The sequence below is a fragment of the Pongo abelii genome, chromosome 18, assembly GCF_028885655.2.
Source record: "Pongo abelii isolate AG06213 chromosome 18, NHGRI_mPonAbe1-v2.0_pri, whole genome shotgun sequence".
Classification (NCBI taxonomy): Eukaryota; Metazoa; Chordata; class Mammalia; order Primates; family Hominidae; genus Pongo; species Pongo abelii.
The window spans coordinates 1,450,931-1,468,667 of NC_072003.2; the positions used below are offsets into that span (position 1 = coordinate 1,450,931).

The window sequence follows — 17,737 nt, forward strand, 5'->3', positions numbered from 1 at the left end:
TGGGGAGTGAAAAGAGTGCCATTGGTACCACTGGGTGGAGGGTCCAGAGCCTCCACTCACAGAGGGGATGTGGAAGGCAGGTGAGTCAAGAACTGCACAGGTCTCCAGTCCCCACGGGGCTCCCAGGCTGGGGAAAGGTTCCCCTGAGGTCACTCTGAGGCCAGGGATGTCACCCAAGGCTAGTGGTCAGTGTGAAGGGCTCCGTGCCAACTGGCTAGCTGTCCTTCACGCACATGTCCGTGGCCACCTGAGACCTGCTCCACGGCCCTTCCAGGCAGAGCCAAGAGTTCGCCCCAACCCTTCCCCAGGCCCAGTGTGAAAAACAGAGACTCACACGGGGCTTTTTGGCCCGCAGCTTCATTTGCGAGAGCACCGAGGCAGGACGCAGAGCATAGCTGTGCTGGAAGTGCGGGGAGAACCCGGACAGCTCAGTCCTGCCAGCAGCCACAAAGAGCCGAGGCTGCCAGGCCCATCTATGTCTCTCATGTCTCTAGATTTTCTTGTCACCCAGCCTCAAAAATATATATGTCTGCAACCCTCAGTCTCTCTGCCGTTTCTTGATTCCTTTCCCAACCTCAGCCAGGGCCCTGGCCTCAGCCCCCTGTCCCTGAGTCTGCTCCTCTTCAGAGCAGCTGCTGCCGGCTCCTCCGCGCTCGGCGCCAGGCCCTGGGTCCTCAGACGCATCACTGTCATCAGTGTCCGAGGGCGGCCTGGGAGGGGAGGGGGAGCACGTTCCCAAATGATGTCCTCCCTGGCTAGCTGGAGGCAACCTCATCCACAAAAAGCCCCCAGCCGAGGACAGATTCCTCTTCCTCCCTGTGCTCTCCAAACCCAAACCTCTCCAGTGGGACGTCCACTGCAGGTTTTCTAGTCAGAAGACCATCGGGGTGTTGTTTACGACACCACCCCCACGCAGCAGGAAGGACTCAGGCCAGAGGTAGAGGAGAGCCCTGGGTCTGAGTGATCATGAAATTAAGCCCAAGGACCTACCAGGTGCTGGCCACAGGCCTGTTGGGGTTTCCAGACTCTCTCCCTGAATCCACATCGAAGGGATCTGAGTCGAGAGAGGAAAGCGGCCTCTAAGTGAGCCCAGAGCAGGACCAGGCCTCCCACCACCCAGGCTTTGGAGGGCCTTGGCTCCCACCCCCGCCAGGGCTCACCGATCTCTTCCTCCTGGGGGCTCTCCTTGGCACTGGCCAAGAACTCCTGCTCCGCCTGCAGCACCTCCTCCGGGCCGCCGCAGGCCGCATACTTGTCCAGGAGCTGGCGGTTCAGGTCCAAGAAGCCTTTGCCCCATTTAAACTTCCGCAGCAAAATGACTGCAAGGTCCGGAAAGCCTGACGGTGTGAGAAACAGGAAACCCAAAGAAGTCGACGGTCCCCTCAAGTGACTCCTGATCACCCCGCTGCCGGATGGCGGCGCTCTCCCAAGTAACCGCAGGGTCCCCACCAAACATCAGCTCACAGTCCTGAGAGGCCGTGCTGCCCCCAGCCTGCACCTCCCTTACTACAGTCCGCACCTCTGCAACTGACCAAGTCCCCCTCCTTTGCTGCGAAACACAAACATTCCCACCAAGACTGCCCCACGCCTCATCAGGGCCTCTTTAGATCAGCAATTCCGAAAGGAGAACGTGGAGGGTAAGGATTCTCGGGGCAGCGCTGCCCTGATAATGAATGGTACCCCACACACCGGCCCTGGTAGAATAGCGATACCATTCCGCCTCTACTGCAACTCCACAGGCCAAAAACCTTAAGTGACAGCTGGGGCTGGAACCCTGGTCTGTCTGAACTGCTTCCCTGTCCGTCCCTTACGATCCTGGGGTCTGTCGGCAGGAAACACGATGCTGGGAGCACAGCAGGAACAGCAAGAACAGCAGGCCGCCGGGTCACGCTGCTGTGGGGCCCCCGGACTCACCTACGATGCAGAAGGTGGCAGCAAATGCTTCCACGCAGGAAAGTTTGTAGGGCCGGCCATAGTTCACGGGGTTGGAGGCCAACAGGTAGGGCAACAGGCGCAAGTGGCTCCCTCGCATCTTCCCAAACGGTGTCTCGTCCAGCTTGGCCCAGGAGCAGTCGATGACGGCGACCCCAGACTGCGCCACCAGCTGTCTACCAGGGACAGCATGGGGTAAGTTCAGGAGCCAGCACTACCCAAGGTGGAGCATGTCCCCGGAGAATGGCCTCGCTAGGGATTCAGGGACATCATTCCGTCATCCCCAAACACCCTCAAACGGACTTCACGAGCAAGCTTTTGAGGCAGCTGCTTGGGGCACCTAGAGCATGCGTTTATTCACTCAACAAACGTTTATTACCCCAAAACCTCCTTTATCCCAGGCTCTGCGCTATGCAACGGAGGCAAACTAGACAGACGTTCCCTGCCCACGTGGGTGTGGGTGTGACATACAAGTCCCACTAAACCATCCCTGAAGGGAACCACGCGCTGGAACCACAACCTAGGGCAGGCCTCCCGCGCCTACCTGTCTGCGGGGGACACGTACTGCTTGCCCACGGGGCTGAGCACCAGACCGCCGAACCTGTGGCCCAGGCGCAGGCAGCGCACCAGCCCCAGGCGGGCCAGCTTGCGGCCCGTGCAGCGCCGGGGGTCGCAGTGGCCCAGCTCCCACATGGCCAGCGTGCAGGGCAGCGCCGCCGGGCCCGGGCCGCCCTCGCCCTCAGCCGCCCCTGGCTCCACGGAAGCTGCACGAGAGAGAGAAGGGCACTCGGCCTCAAGCGTGGGACACCCGGGCAGGCCCTCAAACCCCGACCCGCTCTCCCCACCACGCCTCGCTCACCCTGCAGCGCCGCGCCGACCTCCTCGGCGAAGGCCTCCAGGGAGCGGGTCGAGAGGTGCCGAGGGCGGCCGCCTTCCGCCCCCGGCCCGCGCGCTGCCCTCCTGCGGCCCATGGCGCCGATCTGGGGTGCCGGAGACTCCCCACCCCACGGGCGCGCCCTTCGGCCTCCCGATGGGCCGTCTGGCTGCCCGCGCATGCGCCGGGCGCCACTTCCGGTTCCCGTGGGCACGTGACCTTCACTTCACGTGACCGCGTGGCGGCCGCTGCGGCGCGATGGCGGCGGGGCTGGCGCGGCTCCTGTTGCTCCTTGGGCTCTCGGCCCGCGGTGAGTGGCCCGGCCGTCCGCGTCCCCAGACCCCGCGCGCGCTCTGCACCCCGGCCTCCCCGCTCACGGTCTCGCTCCCCGTATGGCCCGCGCCGGCAGGTGCCGCGAAGATGAAGGTGGTGGAGGAGCCCAACACGTTCGGGTGAGCAGCCTCGCGGGCTGGCGGCTCGGGCGGGGGGACGGCCCGGGCCCGTTCCCCGCTGACCTTGCCGCTTCTCGTAGGGTGAACAACCCGTTCTTGCCCCAGGCCAGTCGCCTCCAGGCCAAGAGGGACCCTTCACCCGTGTCTGGTGAGTGAGGAGCGCTGTTGGCCGGCGCGGGGGTGGCCGCGGGGAGCAGCAACAGTGGAGGATGGATGAGAGACCCTGAGAGTTACGGCCCGGAGTCTAAAGCATTGGTTTGTCAGCCTTCTAAAATTAATGTGGAAGTGCGAGAGAATATACCAGAACGTTCTTGTAGCGAATTAAAAGTTATCTCCAGACTTAGTCCTTCCTTTCCTTTCCGAGAGGTAACTGCTGTTAAAATCTGGTGACTTTGCAGACGCGTTTCTGTGCTTTTACGTGCGTATCTATGCAGCTGGAAAACGTGTAGTTTTCGTAATCTAATCGCTTTTTAAAAAAATCATGCTGCGCGAGTATTTGGCTGATTTGTCGTTGTCACTCGCTGTATGTCTCGGGACGCTTCATGGTGGTGATACAGGTCTTCGTTCTTTCTCTTGGTGCTCAGCACGCGATAGGATGGCACTGCATTCCCCGATTGTATTTAGGTTCTTTACATTCTTTTGGCCATTAGAAATAGTGCTGTGGAGAACATGCTGTGTAGGTGCCTTGGTTTGCCGTCAGGTGAGTGGTTTCCCAAGGCAGGATTCCAGAAGTGGAATCCGTGGGTCATGAGTATATATACCATTTAAACACTGAATGAGTATTAAATATCACAGACAAAAATCCAAGAATTTTTTTTTTTTTGAGACAGAGTCTCACTCTGTCGCCCAGGCTGGAGTGCAGTGGCGCGATCTCGGCTCACTGCAACCTCCGCCTCCCAGGTTCAAGTGATCCTCATGCCTCAGCCTCTCGAGTAGCTGGGATTACAGGCATGCATCACCATCACGCCCAGCAAATTTTTGTATTTTTAGTAGAGACAGGGTTTATTTCACCGTATTAACCAGGCTGGTCTCGAACTCCTGACCTCAAGTGATCCGCCCATCTCAGCCTCCCAAAGTGCTGGGATTATAGGTATGAGCCACCGCGCCCAGCTTTAGTAATTATATTATCGAATACCTTTATGTGTTAGGGTCTGTGCTGGCGTTGCAGAAACGAACACAGATATACCAATGCTTGTCCTCATGGAGCTGACAGTCTAATGGGGAGGGATGGAGGAACAGGCACTGAGCAAAGAATTAGGTAGAATACATAGAATGGCCAATGATGAAAAATGCCATGTAGATGTGTGAAGCAGAGGAGGGAGTGTGTGTATGTGTGTTAGAGTATTGTTTGGGGGATCGCTTCTTTTATTTTTTAGAGACGGGGTCTTGCTCTCGCACTCGGGCTGGAGTGCAGTGGTGCAATCATAGCTCACTGCATCCTTGAACTCCTGGGCTGAAGCAATCCACCAACCTCAGCTTCCTGAGTAGCTGGGACTACAGGAGCACACCACCATGCCCGGCAAATCTTAAGTGTTCTTGTAGAGATGGAAGTCTCACTATGTTGCCCAGGCTGGCCCCACACTCCCAGCCTCAAGCAATCCTCGTGTCTTGGTGAGGATTGCTTTAAATAGGGTGCTGAGGAAAAGTCTAAGAAGTGACATTTCAGCCAAAAGCTAAAGAAGAAAACGGAGTAAAGCTGTGGCTATTTGGGGAATGGGATCCAGGAAAGGTCTTGAGCAGGACAGCCAGGGCCAGAGGGGATTCAGCTGGGGTAGCCACAGATCAGAGATAAAGAGGATCAGATGGTGCCGCACCTTGTTGGTAGGTTTCGTGGACTTTGACTCCAAACACATCTTTTTAAGCTTTTTGTTGTGTGGCTGGGTGTGATGGCGCACCTGGCGTTAGGCTCACTTCCCTGCGGCTCAGAAGCCATGGGATGGTGGCTTCCCAGGGCCTGAAGTGCTGGAGTTGGGCCACCACCTGTCCCAAGAAGCTGGGGAGGAGGCAGGCCGCTGTGTAAGAGCGCAGTTCCCGACTGAACCCCTTCCAGTAGGAGAGAGGCAGCCTTGGCTAAGGGGAGCACGTCTTTTCGGAGGTGAGAGTCCTGGGAAGAAAACAGAATGTGCTGGTCGTGGTGGTACGTGCTTGTTGCTCGGGAGCCTGAGGTGTGAGGATCGCTTGAGCCCAGGAGTTCGAGACCAGCCTGGCCAACGTGGTGAAACCCCGTCTCTACTAAAAAAAAACCACAAAAACAAAAATTAGCTGGGCATAGTGGTATCCTCCTGTAATCCCAGCTGCTTGGGAGGCCGAGGCTGCAGAATTGCTTGAATCCAGGAGGCGGAGGTTGCAGTGAGCTGAGATCATGCCCCTGCACTCCAGCCTGGGTGACAAAGCAAGACTTTGTCTCAAAAAAAAAAAACCATAAAAATTAAAAAAAAAATAACTTTTCTAGTGTTCCCACCCCCATCCCCACATCAGGGCCAGTCAGGTTCACATGTGCATTTGGTTCATTATGTGTTTTTAGTGTTTTAATCTGGAACAGTTCTCTTCCCACCTTTGGATGTAAGTGGCACGTTTGTTTCCCAGTTTCCCAATCTTTTTGTTTTGTTGATGGTGTTTTTCTCCAGACCATTTTTTCCTGCATCTGTGGGGCCGGGCGTGGATAGTCCCCCGCGTCTGTGGGGCGGGGCGTGGATCGTCTCCTGCGTCTGTGGGGCTGGGCGTGGATAGTCTCCCGCGTCTGTGGGGTGGGGCGTGGATACTCCCCCGCGTCTGTGGGGGTGGGGCATGGATACTCCCCCGCGTCTGTGGGGTGGGGTGTGGATCGTCTCCCGCATCTGTGGGGTCGGGTGTGGATATTCTACATGTTTTTTCTGTCTTCGACGTAGCACTCCTTCAACATCAACGTGTAAGGCAGATTGTGCGCAGTGGGTAGGAGAGAGTGGTCTGTGGAATGAGCTGAGCAGAAAGATAACCAGGCTGAGAAACTCAGGGGTGTGGTGATTGTGGCCTAGGGCTCAGAAGGTCCCCGCAGAAGAGTGTCTGCCGAGGAGAAGGAAGGGGTGGGCTTGCCAGGGCCAAAGCTGGTGGGGCTGGGCTGGGCAGTGGGCACCTCCATGGTGTCCACCAGATGAGTCAGGAGCCTCGTCCCCTGACAGCAGAAGGAACAGAGGTTGGTAGGTCTGTGATTTGGAGACAGTGTCCCGCTGTGGCATGGAGAGGGGATGGGGCACGGTCAGTGTGGGGGTCCTGCCACAGCCCAGCAGATCCCAGCACACTGTCCAGGAGGGAGCTCTGCCTCGGTGGCGGTGGGAGGGAGCGGCCAGCTGGGCAGGACTCTGGGGCCTTGGCAGGGGCCTGGATCTGGGGAGGGGGGCGGGGGAGGAGCAGAGTGGCCACGGGATCCTGGCTAGAGAAACCATGGAAAATGGGGCTCCCACCATCTGAGTTGCGGGGGTCAGGCTGGGAGCTTGCTTTTGGCTGGGGCGCCGGGCTGGGTCTATGAGGCAGTTCTGGGGCTTGGAGGGGATCACGGTGGGCACAGGACTCATCGGTGGGGGTGCGTGAGGCCCAAGGGTGAGGGTGAGGTCCCCGGGGAAGTTCTTGGTGGCGTGTGGGGATTGTGGAGGTTGGGAGGGCACTGGGACCAGGTGTGGGGCCAGGCCAGGGAGCAGCGTGGGAGGGAGGACCGCCCTTGAGAAGGGATCGTCGCCAAGAGATGCAGCCCTAGGGGGAGTGCTGCCCGCCAAAGCCTGACCAGGGGCAGAGGGGAAACGAGGGAGTCCAGGCTCAGCCAAGCTGACGGGGCCTTGAGGAGCTGTGGCCTCGGGTGCAGGGACAGCTGGCGGTAAGGCCCCCTGGGCCCGAGGGAGCGAAGGGCACCGGCGAGTGTCCTGGCCATGCAGGCGTGAGCATGGAGCCTGCAGGGGACGTGCGGGTGGAGGAGCAGAGGAGAAGCCTCCTAGCAGGGGTGATGGCATTTGGGGGTGGTGGTGGTATTTGGGGGTAGAGACTCCAGCCCAGGTATGGCTGTGTCTGGCTCAAGAGGCATGGAGGGGCCGGACCCCACCCGTCTCAGGAGGGCAGGCTGCTGAGACCTGAGGGCCGGGCGGAGGGGAGGGGTCATGGCCAGGGTTCTGGTACAGGCCAGCAGCAGAGGACCTGGGGTACTGGGCACTGCCAGTTGGGGGCTTGTGGTACCATCCCCTGCAGGAGGCTGTACCCCAGCCAGTAGTCCACTGAAGCTGTGGACAGCACCCAGGCAGAGGCCTCCTCCCAGCTGGGGAGCCAGGCCAGGCCCTGCTGCCCTCACACAGTCCTGTTTGGATGGATGGCCCTGCAGGTGCGGAGCTGAGCCTGGCGCCCACGCTCCCCCTGGGGTGTCTCCAAGCAGTGTCTGCCCAGGGCAAGCCTGGGAACACGAGTTCCCAGGACACAGGAGCTGGACCAGCCACCCTCCCAGTGGGAGTCCGTTGAGTGGCAGATGGGTGAGGGACACATCAGGGTCTCTGGGATGGCTCCAAAGGCTTCCCTATGTGCCTGTTGGGCAGGGCCCTAGGGCCAGACTGGAGGGACCAAGCCCAAGCACCCCAGGCTATGGGACAGCAGGCGTGACGGGGCTGAGGTAGAGACCCCAGCGGTCAGGCTGGGAGGACAGTGGGTGAGCCTGGGAGTAGGGGCCACCCAGATGGTATTTGACAAGGAAGGACCAGGACCTTTCTATATCCACAGCCCTTGTCCCCTGAGCAGGGCAGCCTGGCCATCTTGGTCTCCATCTGTCTTGGGAGGGGACAGCCCCAGCGGTGAGTGGAATGTCAGGGAACAGAAGGCCAGGCCGGGCCAGCACCCCAGAGGTCTCAGTGGCATTAGCCTCTGCCCTCCGGGGGCATGGGCCAGGCTGAGGGTGGCCTCAGTGTGGCATCTGGCTCCTGGGCTGGCCAGGTTCCCAGGGAACAGTCACCCAGCACCTCGTGTGTGTTTTGACTTTATTATTATTATTTGAGACGAGTCTCGCTCTGTTGCCCAGGCTGGAGTGCAGTGGCACCATCTCGGCTCACTGCAAGCTCCGCCTCCCGGGTTCACGCCATTCTCCTGCCTCAGCCTCCTGAGTAGCTGGGACTACAGGTGCCTGCCACCACGCCCGGCTAATTTTTTGTGTTTTTAATAGAGACAGAGTTTCATTGTGTTAGCCAGGATGGTCTCGATCCTCTGACCTCGTGATCCACCTGCCTCGGCCTCCCAAAGTGCTGGGATGACAGGCGTGAGCTACTGTGCCCGGCCTCTACTTTATTATTAATACAGTAAAACTGCAGAGTTTGAAACATCAGTCTGGGGCATCCTCCTCTAACCAGCACACTTGCTGCCGCAGCGCAGGCCCTTCGGGGGACAGGGGCCGGGGCCAGGTCTCCTCCCTGCCTCCAAGGCCCAAGCCTCAGAGCCTTCCCAGTCCCGGAGGATGGCCTGTGGCTGACAGTCTCGGTGGGCGCTGTGTTAAGGTGGCATCCCCAGCCAGGTCCCGACTCCCCAGCTTAAAGAACGGGGTGGCTGCTGTGGCTTCTTTGACTCACGAGTTGCCACTGGCCTTGATGTGTACACGCCCTCGCTCTAGCACTGCCTGGGGCCGGCCTGGCTGGAGGGTAGAGACGCTGCATGCCTTCCGTCTTCCCACAGGGGCTGGTTACACTGCCCTGCAACCGTCAGCACCATCATTTCCACAACTTGCTCTGTCCCCTTCAAACCCTGACTCCCAGCTGCCCCGCTCCCCCAGCCCCGGCACCCACCATTCTGCTGTCTCTGAACTTGGCTGTTGCATAGATGTCACATAGGTGACTCATAAACTGTGTGCGACCTTTTGTGTCTGACCAACTCCTCTTGGCACAGTGTCCTCAAGGTCCCCCAGGCTGGAGGCTCTCAGTGCTTCCTTCCTTTTTATATGGCTGAGGACTATCCCCACTGCAAGGACAGACCACGTGTTGTTTACCCGTCATCTGTCCATGGATACTGGAGTGGCTTCCACCCTCTGGCTGGGAATAGGCTGCTGTGAACTTCGGTGTAAATATTTGAGTCTCTGCTTCCAATTTCTGAGCGTAGCTTTGCTGGATCTTATTGGAATTCCATGTTTAGCTTTTTGAGGAACCACCAAACTGTTTGCATGGTGGCTGCACCGTTTCCCATTCCAGCCAGCATTGCACGAGGGGTCCAGTTTCTCCACATTTTCACCAACACTGTTTTTTGGTAACAGCCATCCTAGTGGGTGTGAAGCGATAGTTTTTTGGTAGTTTTTTGCTAACAGCCGTCCTAGTGGGTGTGAAGTGGTACCTTAGGGTTGTTTTAATTTGCATTTCCCTAATCAACAGTGATGTGGGATCTTTTCAGTTGCTTATGGTCTGTTTGTCCTTTTTTTTTTTTTTGAGATGGAGTCTCACTGTGTCACCCAGACTGGAGTGCAGTGGTGCAATCTCGGCTCACTGCAAGCTCCGCCTCCCAGGCTCAAGCGATTCTCCTGCCTCAGCCTCTCAAGTAGCTGGGATTACAGGCGTGAGCCACCACACCTGGCTAATTTTTATTTAGTAGAGACAGGGTTTCACCATGTTGGGCAGGCTGGTCTCAAACTCCTGACGTCGTGATCCGCCCGCCTTGGCCTCCCAAAGTGCTGGGATTACAGGCTTCTTTGCCCATTTTTAAATGGAGTTTATTGTTGGGCTGTAGTTCTTTCTATATTCTGGATATGAATCTCTTCCGTATATGATTTGCCAACGTTTATTTTCTTCCATTCTGTGGGTTGTCTTTTCACTCCCTTGATGTCTTTTTTTTTTTTTTTTCATATAGAGCCTAACTCTGTAGCCCTAGGCTGGAGTGCAGTAGCACAATCTCGGCTCTCGGCTCACGGCAACCTTTCCACCTCCCAGGCTCAAGGAATTCTCCCTCAGCCTCCCGAGTAGCTGGGACTGCAGGCATCCGCCATCACGCCTGGCTAATTTTTTGTACTTTATTAGAGATCAGGTTTCACCATGTTGGCCAGGATGGTCTCAATCTCCTGACTTCGTGATCCGCGTGCCTCGGCCTCCCAAAGCACTGGGATTACAGGCATGAGCCACCGTGCCCGGCCTCCATGCCGGTCTTTACGCCAGTATCACACTGTTTTGATCATGACAGCTTTGAAGTAATTTTTGGAATCAGTATGTACGAGTCTCTCAACTCTGTTCTTCTTTTTCAAGATTTGTTCGATGATTTGGGGTCCTCTGAGACTCCCTATGAACTGTAGGATGTGTTTTTCTGTTTCTGCAAAAAATGTCATTGGGATTTCGATGGGGTTGCATTGACTCTGCAGATCACTCTGGGTGGTATTGTCATCTTAAAAATATTGAATCCATCAGGCTGGGCGCTGGGGCTCACGCCTGTAATCCCAACACTTAGGAGGCTGAGGCGGGTGGATCACCTGAGGTCAGGAGTTTGAGACCATCCTGTCCAACATGGAGAAACCCTGTCTCTACAAAAATACAAAAATTAGCCAGCCGCGATGGCAGGTACCAGTAATCCTAGCTACTGGGGAGGCTGAGGTGGCAAAATCGGTTGAACCCAGTGGTGGAAGTTGCAGTGAGCCGAGATCGTGCCACTGCAATCCAGCCTGGCGACAATGCTATACTCTGTCTCAAAAAAAAAAAAAAAAAAAAAAAAAAAAGTGGGGTATGGATGTCTCATGTCATCTTTCTGTAGTGGGTGGCACTGTTTGTGCGTGGATAATTGTGGTGTCTTGGCACATTGACCTTTGTATCAACATATAACATCTTTGTCTCTTAAAATAGTTTCAGCCACTCCAGCTCTCTTTTGGCTGTTTACATGAATACTTTTCCATACCTTCACTTTCAACCTGTTTATGTCTTTAAATCTGAAGTTAGTTTTTCAGGCCGGGCATAGTGGCTCACACCTGTAATCCCAGCACTTGGGAGGCCAAGGTGGATGGATCACTTGAGGTCCAGAGTTCCAGACCAGCCTGGCCAACATAGTGAAACCCCGCCTCTGCTGAAGATACAAAAATTAGCTGGGCGTGGTGGCGCATGCCTGGGATCCCAGCTACTTGGGAGGCTGAGGCAGGGGAATCACTTGAACCCAGGAGGCGGAGGTTGCAGTGAGCCGAGATCGTGCCACTGCACTTCACCTTGGGTGACAGAATGAGACTGTCTCCAAAAGAAAAAGAAGAATCTAACGCCTGATGAGCTGAGGTGGAACAGTTTCATCCCAAAACCACCCATCCCTACCCGCGGCTGGTAGAAAAATTGCCTTCCATGAAACCAGTCCCTGGTGCCAAAAAGATTGGGGACCACTGGTTTAAGTCCTGTAGCTTTAGAGACCACAGCTAGAAAGGCAACTGGCATTTAATTTACCCCTGCACGAGGACCTCTGTCTCCTCCAGCTAAGCTGCTGTCTGTCTGCTCACTTCGCCGGGTGGCACACGGGCCTGGAGGTAACCAACTCCTGAAGCTTTTATCTGGGAATGTCCTCTTTTTTGGGGGGTGGGGAGACAGGGTCTTGCTGTCACGCAGGCTGGAGTGCAGTGGTGTGATCTCAGCGCACTGCAATCTCCACCTCCCAGGTTCAAGCAATTTTCCTGCCTCAGCCTCCCAAGTAGCTGCGATTACAGGTGCGCACCACTACACTCAGCTAATTTTTTGTGTGCTTTTTGTGTAGACACGGGGTTCTCACAGTGTTGCCCAGGCTGGTGTCGTACTCCTGGCCTCAAGCAATCTTCCCGCCTTGGCCTCCCAAAGTCCTGGGATTACAGGCGTGAGCCACGATACCAAGCCTTAACTCTGATTTTTGAAGGGCTATTTTTAGAATTCTTGGTTTTGTCAGTTTCTTCCATTGAATGGTACCTGTTTTCCTGTTTCTTTGAACGTCTTGTGCTTTTTGCCGAAAACTGGTCCTTGGCTGGGCGCGGTAATCCCAGCACTTTGGGAGGCTGAGGTGGGCAGCTCACGAGCTCAGGAGATCGAGACCATCCTGGCTAACGCGGTGAAACCCCGTCCCTACTAAAAATACAAAAAATTAGCCAGGCATCGTGGCGGGTGCCTGTAGTCCCAGCTACTCGGGAGGCTGAGGCAGGAGAATGGCGTGAACCTGGGAGGCGGAGCTTGCAGTGAGCCAAGATTGCGCCACTGCACTCCAGCCTGGGCGACAGGGCAAGACTCCATCTCAAAAAAAAAAAGAAAGCTGGTCCTTTGAAAACAGACTGTGCTAGTCTTTGCAGACAGGTTCTATGCTTGGAGCCTGGGGATCAGTGTGAGGTCTCTTCCAGGGCCCGCGCATCTCTTCCGACTCTCGGGCAAGTGCTTCAGCCTTGTGGAGTCCACGTGAGTGCAGGGTGGGTGCGAGGGTGGGCTGGGGCGCGCTTGCGGACACCCCCTCATGCCACCTGTGTCCCCAGGTACAAGTATGAGTTCTGTCCGTTCCACAATGTGACCCAGCACGAGCAGACCTTCCGTTGGAACGCCTACAGTGGGATCCTCGGGTGAGTGGGGCCGAGCCGGGGATCCCAAAGCAGCAGCACAGCTCCCTACCTGGCCTCACATGCCGTGCCCGTGTCTCCCCAGCATCTGGCACGAGTGGGAGATTGCCAACAACACCTTCACGGGCATGTGGATGAGGGACGGTGACGCCTGCCGTTCCCGGAGCCGACAGAGCAAGGTGGGGCCTCAGACGGGAGCCCGGGAAGGAGGGGCCCCAGTCTTCCCAACCCACCCACCCACATTCCCTCCCCAGGTGGAGCTGGCGTGTGGAAAAAGCAACCGGCTGGCCCACGTGTCCGAGCCGAGCACCTGCATCTACGCGCTGACGTTCGAGACCCCCCTCGTCTGCCACCCCCACGCCTTGCTAGGTAGGGGTACAGGATGCAGTTGAGCCCAGTGGGGTCAGCCATGCACGCAGCCCTGCTGGAGGCCCTGCAGTGGTGGGGGCCAGGGTTGGGACATAGGGTGCAGCTGAGCCTGGCTTCTCTTGGGTCCTCAGTGTATCCGACCCTGCCAGAGGCCCTGCAGCGGCGGTGGGACCAGGTAGAGCAGGACCTGGCCGACGAGCTGATCACCCCCCAGGTAGGCGTGCGCTCGGGGTGGCCCCTGGCGGGCCTGGCTGGGAGCTGGGTGCTGCCCCTGCATCCTCCACCTTCAGGGTCATGAGAAGTTGCTGAGGACACTTTTTGAGGATGCTGGCTACTTAAAGACCCCAGAAGAAAACGAACCCACCCAGCTGGAGGGAGGTCCCGACAGCTTGGGGTTTGAGACCTTGGAAAACTGCAGGAAGGTACCTTATTGGGGGCAGGTGGCGGCACACCGTAGCCCCCCCACCACCTGAGCTTTCCCTTGAACTCTTTTTGTCGTAGGCTCATAAAGAACTGTCCAAGGAGATCAAAAGACTGAAAGGTTTGCTCACCCAGCACGGCATCCCCTACAGGAGGCCCACAGGTGAGTCACCTGTGGGGAGAGGGCCAGGCCCACTGTCACACTCACCACCTGTGGGTCCAGGTGAGGACCGGCCACCTGGTGTTTTGGCAGAAACTTCCAACTTGGAGCACTTGGGCCACAAGACGCCCAGAGCCAAGCCTCCAGAGCAGCTGCGGGGTGACCCAGGACTGCGTGGGAGTTTGTGACCTTGTGGTGGGAGGGCAGAGGTGGACACGGCCGAGAGCCCTACAGAGAAGCTGGCTGGTAGGACCCCCAGGGACCAGCTGGCTAGGCTTGTGCTCAGAGAAGCAGACAAAACAAAGATTCAAGGTTTTAATTAATTCCCATACTGATAAAAATAACTCCATGAATTCTGTAAACCATTGCATAAATGCTATAGTGTAAAAAAATTTAAACAAGTGTTAACTTTAAACAGTTTGCTACAAGTAAATGATTATAAATACTACCTTCTGGGTTAAGAAAATTCCATTCAAATAACATTCTCATCTAAATACTCAAACATACAGATTGAGGCTTCCAGAAATTAATCCACGTGACGCATCCACACGGAACAAGGTCTGCTGACCACAGTTACACACGTCGTGACACCACTGTATCACGGCTAATGTTGAACACTAGAGTTACAGACTACAGGCAACAAGAACACGCAGAACCGGCCACCAACCAGCTCCTACGCCCAGTGCCCGCCATAGCCACAGGTGGGAGCCGCTGGGCCCGCCTCCACCTCAGCCTCCACGGAGCACCTTCTAGCCACTGCTGTGCCTCAGCCACCTAGGATCCATCCCTGAGGCCTTGGCTGCCAAGATGGGTGAGGGAGGCCCCAGGGCAGAGAGCCCCAGGATCTTGCCCCCATTTCCAACCCTGGCGGTGCCGCCAGCCATTCTTTGGTCTTCCCACCGATCCTCTCACTTGTCTTCAGAGCCAGTACTGATCTTGGGGAGCAGGTGCCACCTCCATCTCCCAGCTGTCCCCCCACCTCTGGGGCTCCCCAGCTCCACCACCCCAGAAGCTGAGCCCTGGAGACACCGTGAGGGGCAGCCGCCACCTCATTCCCAGAAAGAGCAGAGCAGCTGGTAGACTAGAGCTCAGCTGCTCCTGGCCACTGACAACCGGGAGATGTCTCGGCAGACACCTCTTATCCCAGAAAAGACCAGAGGCTCAAAATGGGAACCAAGTGCATAAATACTAATAAAAACAGAGGATTTTACACACTGATGACAGTAGCACAAAATATACGTAATTTCTAGATACTGAGCTAATAAATCACTATAATTAAAAACAAAATAGATTCACTAAAACCAAGTCGATAGTTACCTTGGAGTAGTGGACTAGCTGCAGAATGTCACGGATCCACTTCCTTTAAAACGATAGAACGTTGCTATCAGTTTGTCTTACGTTAAAAAAGTTCTTAAACCTCCTACTATATTAAATACATTCTAATTTGGTCACTGATAAAAATTTTTACCTAGACGTTTTGCACTTAAAAAATGCTATTAAAAGTCTTTGGCAAAGCCGCGGGTGGGGAGAAACACGTTGGTGCCACTTCCCACTCGTGTGCTCTCACAACCCACGTGGCCCGCGGAGAGCCAGGTCGCCGTAAACCACAGATGCCTGTTCCTGCTCCTCCACTCCTAGGGACAGTCCCAGCCCTGAGCAGAAGGGTCAGGTCATCGCGGGGACGCGTTCTCAGTCACGTTTCTGCTGCGGCTGAACGCCACGCTGTCGCTCCAGGGGCAGACGGGCCAGGGGACCACAGCAGAGCCGGGACCTTGGGGGTCGCTTCCCCCGTGTGCTCCAGGCCACTGAGAGACTGTGGCTGGGTCCGCTCCTGTGACCTCGCTGGCCACATGGATGAGCTCCGATAATAACTGGCAGTGCGGGTCAGGTGACTGCCACATACACCCGGCACCCTAGAGCCTGGCGCGCACATGGCTCGAGCGTCTCCCACACGAGCAGGACGGTCACAGGTGCTGGGGAGGCAGCCACTCTCCCAGTTCACTGCCCAAACCCCACCAGGACGCCCAGTGACATCTCCAAGGAGCTATAAAGCACCATTGCCTAGGATAGATCTAAGTAATCAGAAAACAGCCTATTTTTTTTTTTTTTTTTTTTGAGCCAGAGTCTCGCTCTGTCACTCAGGCTGGAATGCAGTGGCACGATCTCGGCTCACTGCAACCTCTGCCTCCCAGGTTCAAGTGATTCTCCTGCCTCAGCCTCCCGAGTAGCTGGGACTACAGGTGCCCGCCACCACACCAGGCCAATTCTTGTATTTTTAGTAAGATGGGGTTGCACCATGTTGGCAAGGCTGGTCTTGAACTCCTGACCTTAGGTGATCCACCCGCCTCCCAAAGTGCTGGGATCACAGGCGTGAGCCACCACGCCCAGCCAGAAGACAGCTGCTTAAAAAAGTAATTCTAAAACCTCTGACGTCTGATCCCCTCTGCTGCATTTTTTGTTAGTATCAAACTGTCTTTCAGAGGTTTAAGGGAGAAAACAAAACCAATGATGTTCCTTCACTTGTTTTGCAAGGCACAGGCGCATAGAAAAAGCGGCCATGGATCACAGAAATGCAGGACGGAGCTCTCCTGCTCCCACGTCACGAGGCTGGAACATCAACCCCAGTGCCTTGTGCACACAGGCTCAGAAAACTAGCTCCTTCCATCAAAAGTTAAAAACATCTCAATCCATAATCACTCTGCTTATAAATACTATTTGCACTTAATTGGAAAATGTAAAAATCCTAGGTCTTACTACTAGATAAACGCTCATTTTATAAGTACTAGTTTCAGAATATGAAATCTAATATATTTAGCATACTATGAATTGACAATAAACTGATATGAAATATTTAAGTTCACAGTACACATATAAAGCTTCATATTATCGCATATTAAAAAAACAACATAGAAAGCAGCTTAGAGCAATTTATAACCTCTAACTCAATTCCTCGGTTTACAAAGTGCTTGGAAAGACCCCAGCTCCCAGTGGCCTAGTCACCGTAGTGTCAGGACCACAAACTGCTGTGATCACAGCGCCGCGCGGACCCCCGAGGCACCAGGCCCCTCGAGGACAGGCGGGTTCTGTGGGTTTGCTTTTAAGGTTTTTGAGGAAAATACCTTGAAACCGTCGGTAGGACTAGATAGGTGATAACGTGTGACAGGAAAGGCTGTCAGGCCAAGCGCGGGCGGGGCTCCCAGCCTCATGATAACGTGTAGCTGTAGGGCCGAGTGCAGGCTGGGGCTCCCAGCCTCGGTCCTCAAGTCGGTGGCACCAGAAGTGAGCGATGATGTGTCCGTGGTCACGAGGAGCGCTGGAGCCAGGGTGCCCAGCAGGAGGTGGCTGTCCCCGCTCAGGTCACCACTGCAGGGGCTGGCCCTTGCAGTAGGGGCACTCAGGTGTGGTGGCCGCACACGGCTCACAGAGGATGTGGTGCTGACAGGGCTGCAGGACAGCACCGTGGGCCCGCTCCCGGCAGGCCACACACTGCTTGGCGCGGAGCTGGAAGATCACCTGCAGGGCCAGAACAATGACGGGCTCAGGAGGCCCCTGCCCAAGCTGGGCCAGCTGGGGAGCCAGAGGGCCTTCCGGGCAGGACTCGGCATCTCAGGCCGCCCGGCCACCAGCTACAGAGACAGGGTCAGGGAGACACCCCAGCCAGGGCCACCTCAGGAAGAAGGCAGCTGCGGGGTCGGGGCAGATGCTCCGTCTTAAGAGCCCTGGGCAGAGGACGGCCTCCTGGGGCCACCACAGACTCGGCTGTGGCCAGACAGGCCAGGCCCCTGAGGGCCCTGGCGGCTGGGTGCCCAAGATGTGGGCTACGCAGGACCCTCTGTCCTAGAGCAGCCAGGCCAAGAGCCCACCCTTAGCAGGCGAGGTGAGGAGGGACACGCTGAAGTGGAGGGGTCATGTGTGAGGGTCACAGCTGTGAACAGGGAGGGATGGGGCCACGGGGAGCAGCGTGGCATTCACTGACAAGAGGGAGGGGTGACAGGGCAAGGGCCAGCCTGACAGGAGAGGCGGCT

General features: G+C 56.4%; 3 protein-coding genes across 22 annotated transcripts in view; 1 reads left to right on the forward strand and 2 right to left on the reverse strand.

Annotated features, from left to right (window-relative positions):
* Positions 1-341: 341 nt before the first annotated feature.
* On the reverse strand, positions 342-2,981 carry TSR3 (TSR3 ribosome maturation factor). The gene is made up of 6 exons (XM_002825948.5): positions 2,792-2,981; positions 2,477-2,696; positions 1,915-2,108; positions 1,161-1,337; positions 991-1,054; positions 342-710 (listed from the first exon to the last, which is right to left on the reverse strand). The coding sequence occupies exons 1-6, from the start codon at positions 2,901-2,903 to the stop codon at positions 539-541; spliced, it is 939 nt and encodes a 312-aa protein (XP_002825994.4). The 5' UTR covers positions 2,904-2,981; the 3' UTR covers positions 342-538.
* A 33-nt stretch (positions 2,982-3,014) lies between these two features.
* GNPTG (N-acetylglucosamine-1-phosphate transferase subunit gamma) lies at positions 3,015-14,930 on the forward strand. 5 transcript variants are annotated; one of them, XR_656828.3, is made up of 12 exons: positions 3,015-3,116; positions 3,201-3,258; positions 3,339-3,406; positions 12,554-12,608; positions 12,683-12,766; positions 12,849-12,942; positions 13,018-13,132; positions 13,264-13,346; positions 13,423-13,554; positions 13,634-13,715; positions 13,806-13,958; positions 14,222-14,930. XR_656828.3 is itself a non-coding variant. In XM_054534469.1 (11 exons), exons 1-11 carry the CDS (start codon positions 3,065-3,067, stop codon positions 14,224-14,226), a joined length of 828 nt encoding a protein of 275 aa, XP_054390444.1. In that variant the 5' UTR covers positions 3,015-3,064; the 3' UTR covers positions 14,227-14,930. The 5 variants fall into 5 exon arrangements, 4 of the variants coding, with proteins under 4 accessions (XP_054390444.1, XP_002825995.3, XP_063573229.1 ...); XM_054534469.1 differs by lacking the exon at positions 13,806-13,958; XM_002825949.5 differs by lacking the exon at positions 14,222-14,930 and having other exon boundaries at positions 13,806-14,160.
* The window catches only part of UNKL (unk like zinc finger), a 50,962-nt gene continuing 47,238 nt past the window's right edge, over positions 14,014-17,737 (reverse strand). For 12 of the 16 annotated variants that reach the window (XM_024233935.3, XM_063717158.1, XM_054534458.2 and 9 more), the window contains one exon: positions 14,014-17,225. In XM_024233935.3, coding sequence (XP_024089703.2) covers positions 17,070-17,225 — 156 coding nt within the window. In that variant the 3' untranslated portion in view covers positions 14,014-17,069. The remainder of the gene's footprint in view (positions 17,226-17,737) is intronic. The other 4 variants (XR_008514770.2, XR_008514769.2, XR_010137704.1 and 1 more) reach the window with 1 other exon arrangement.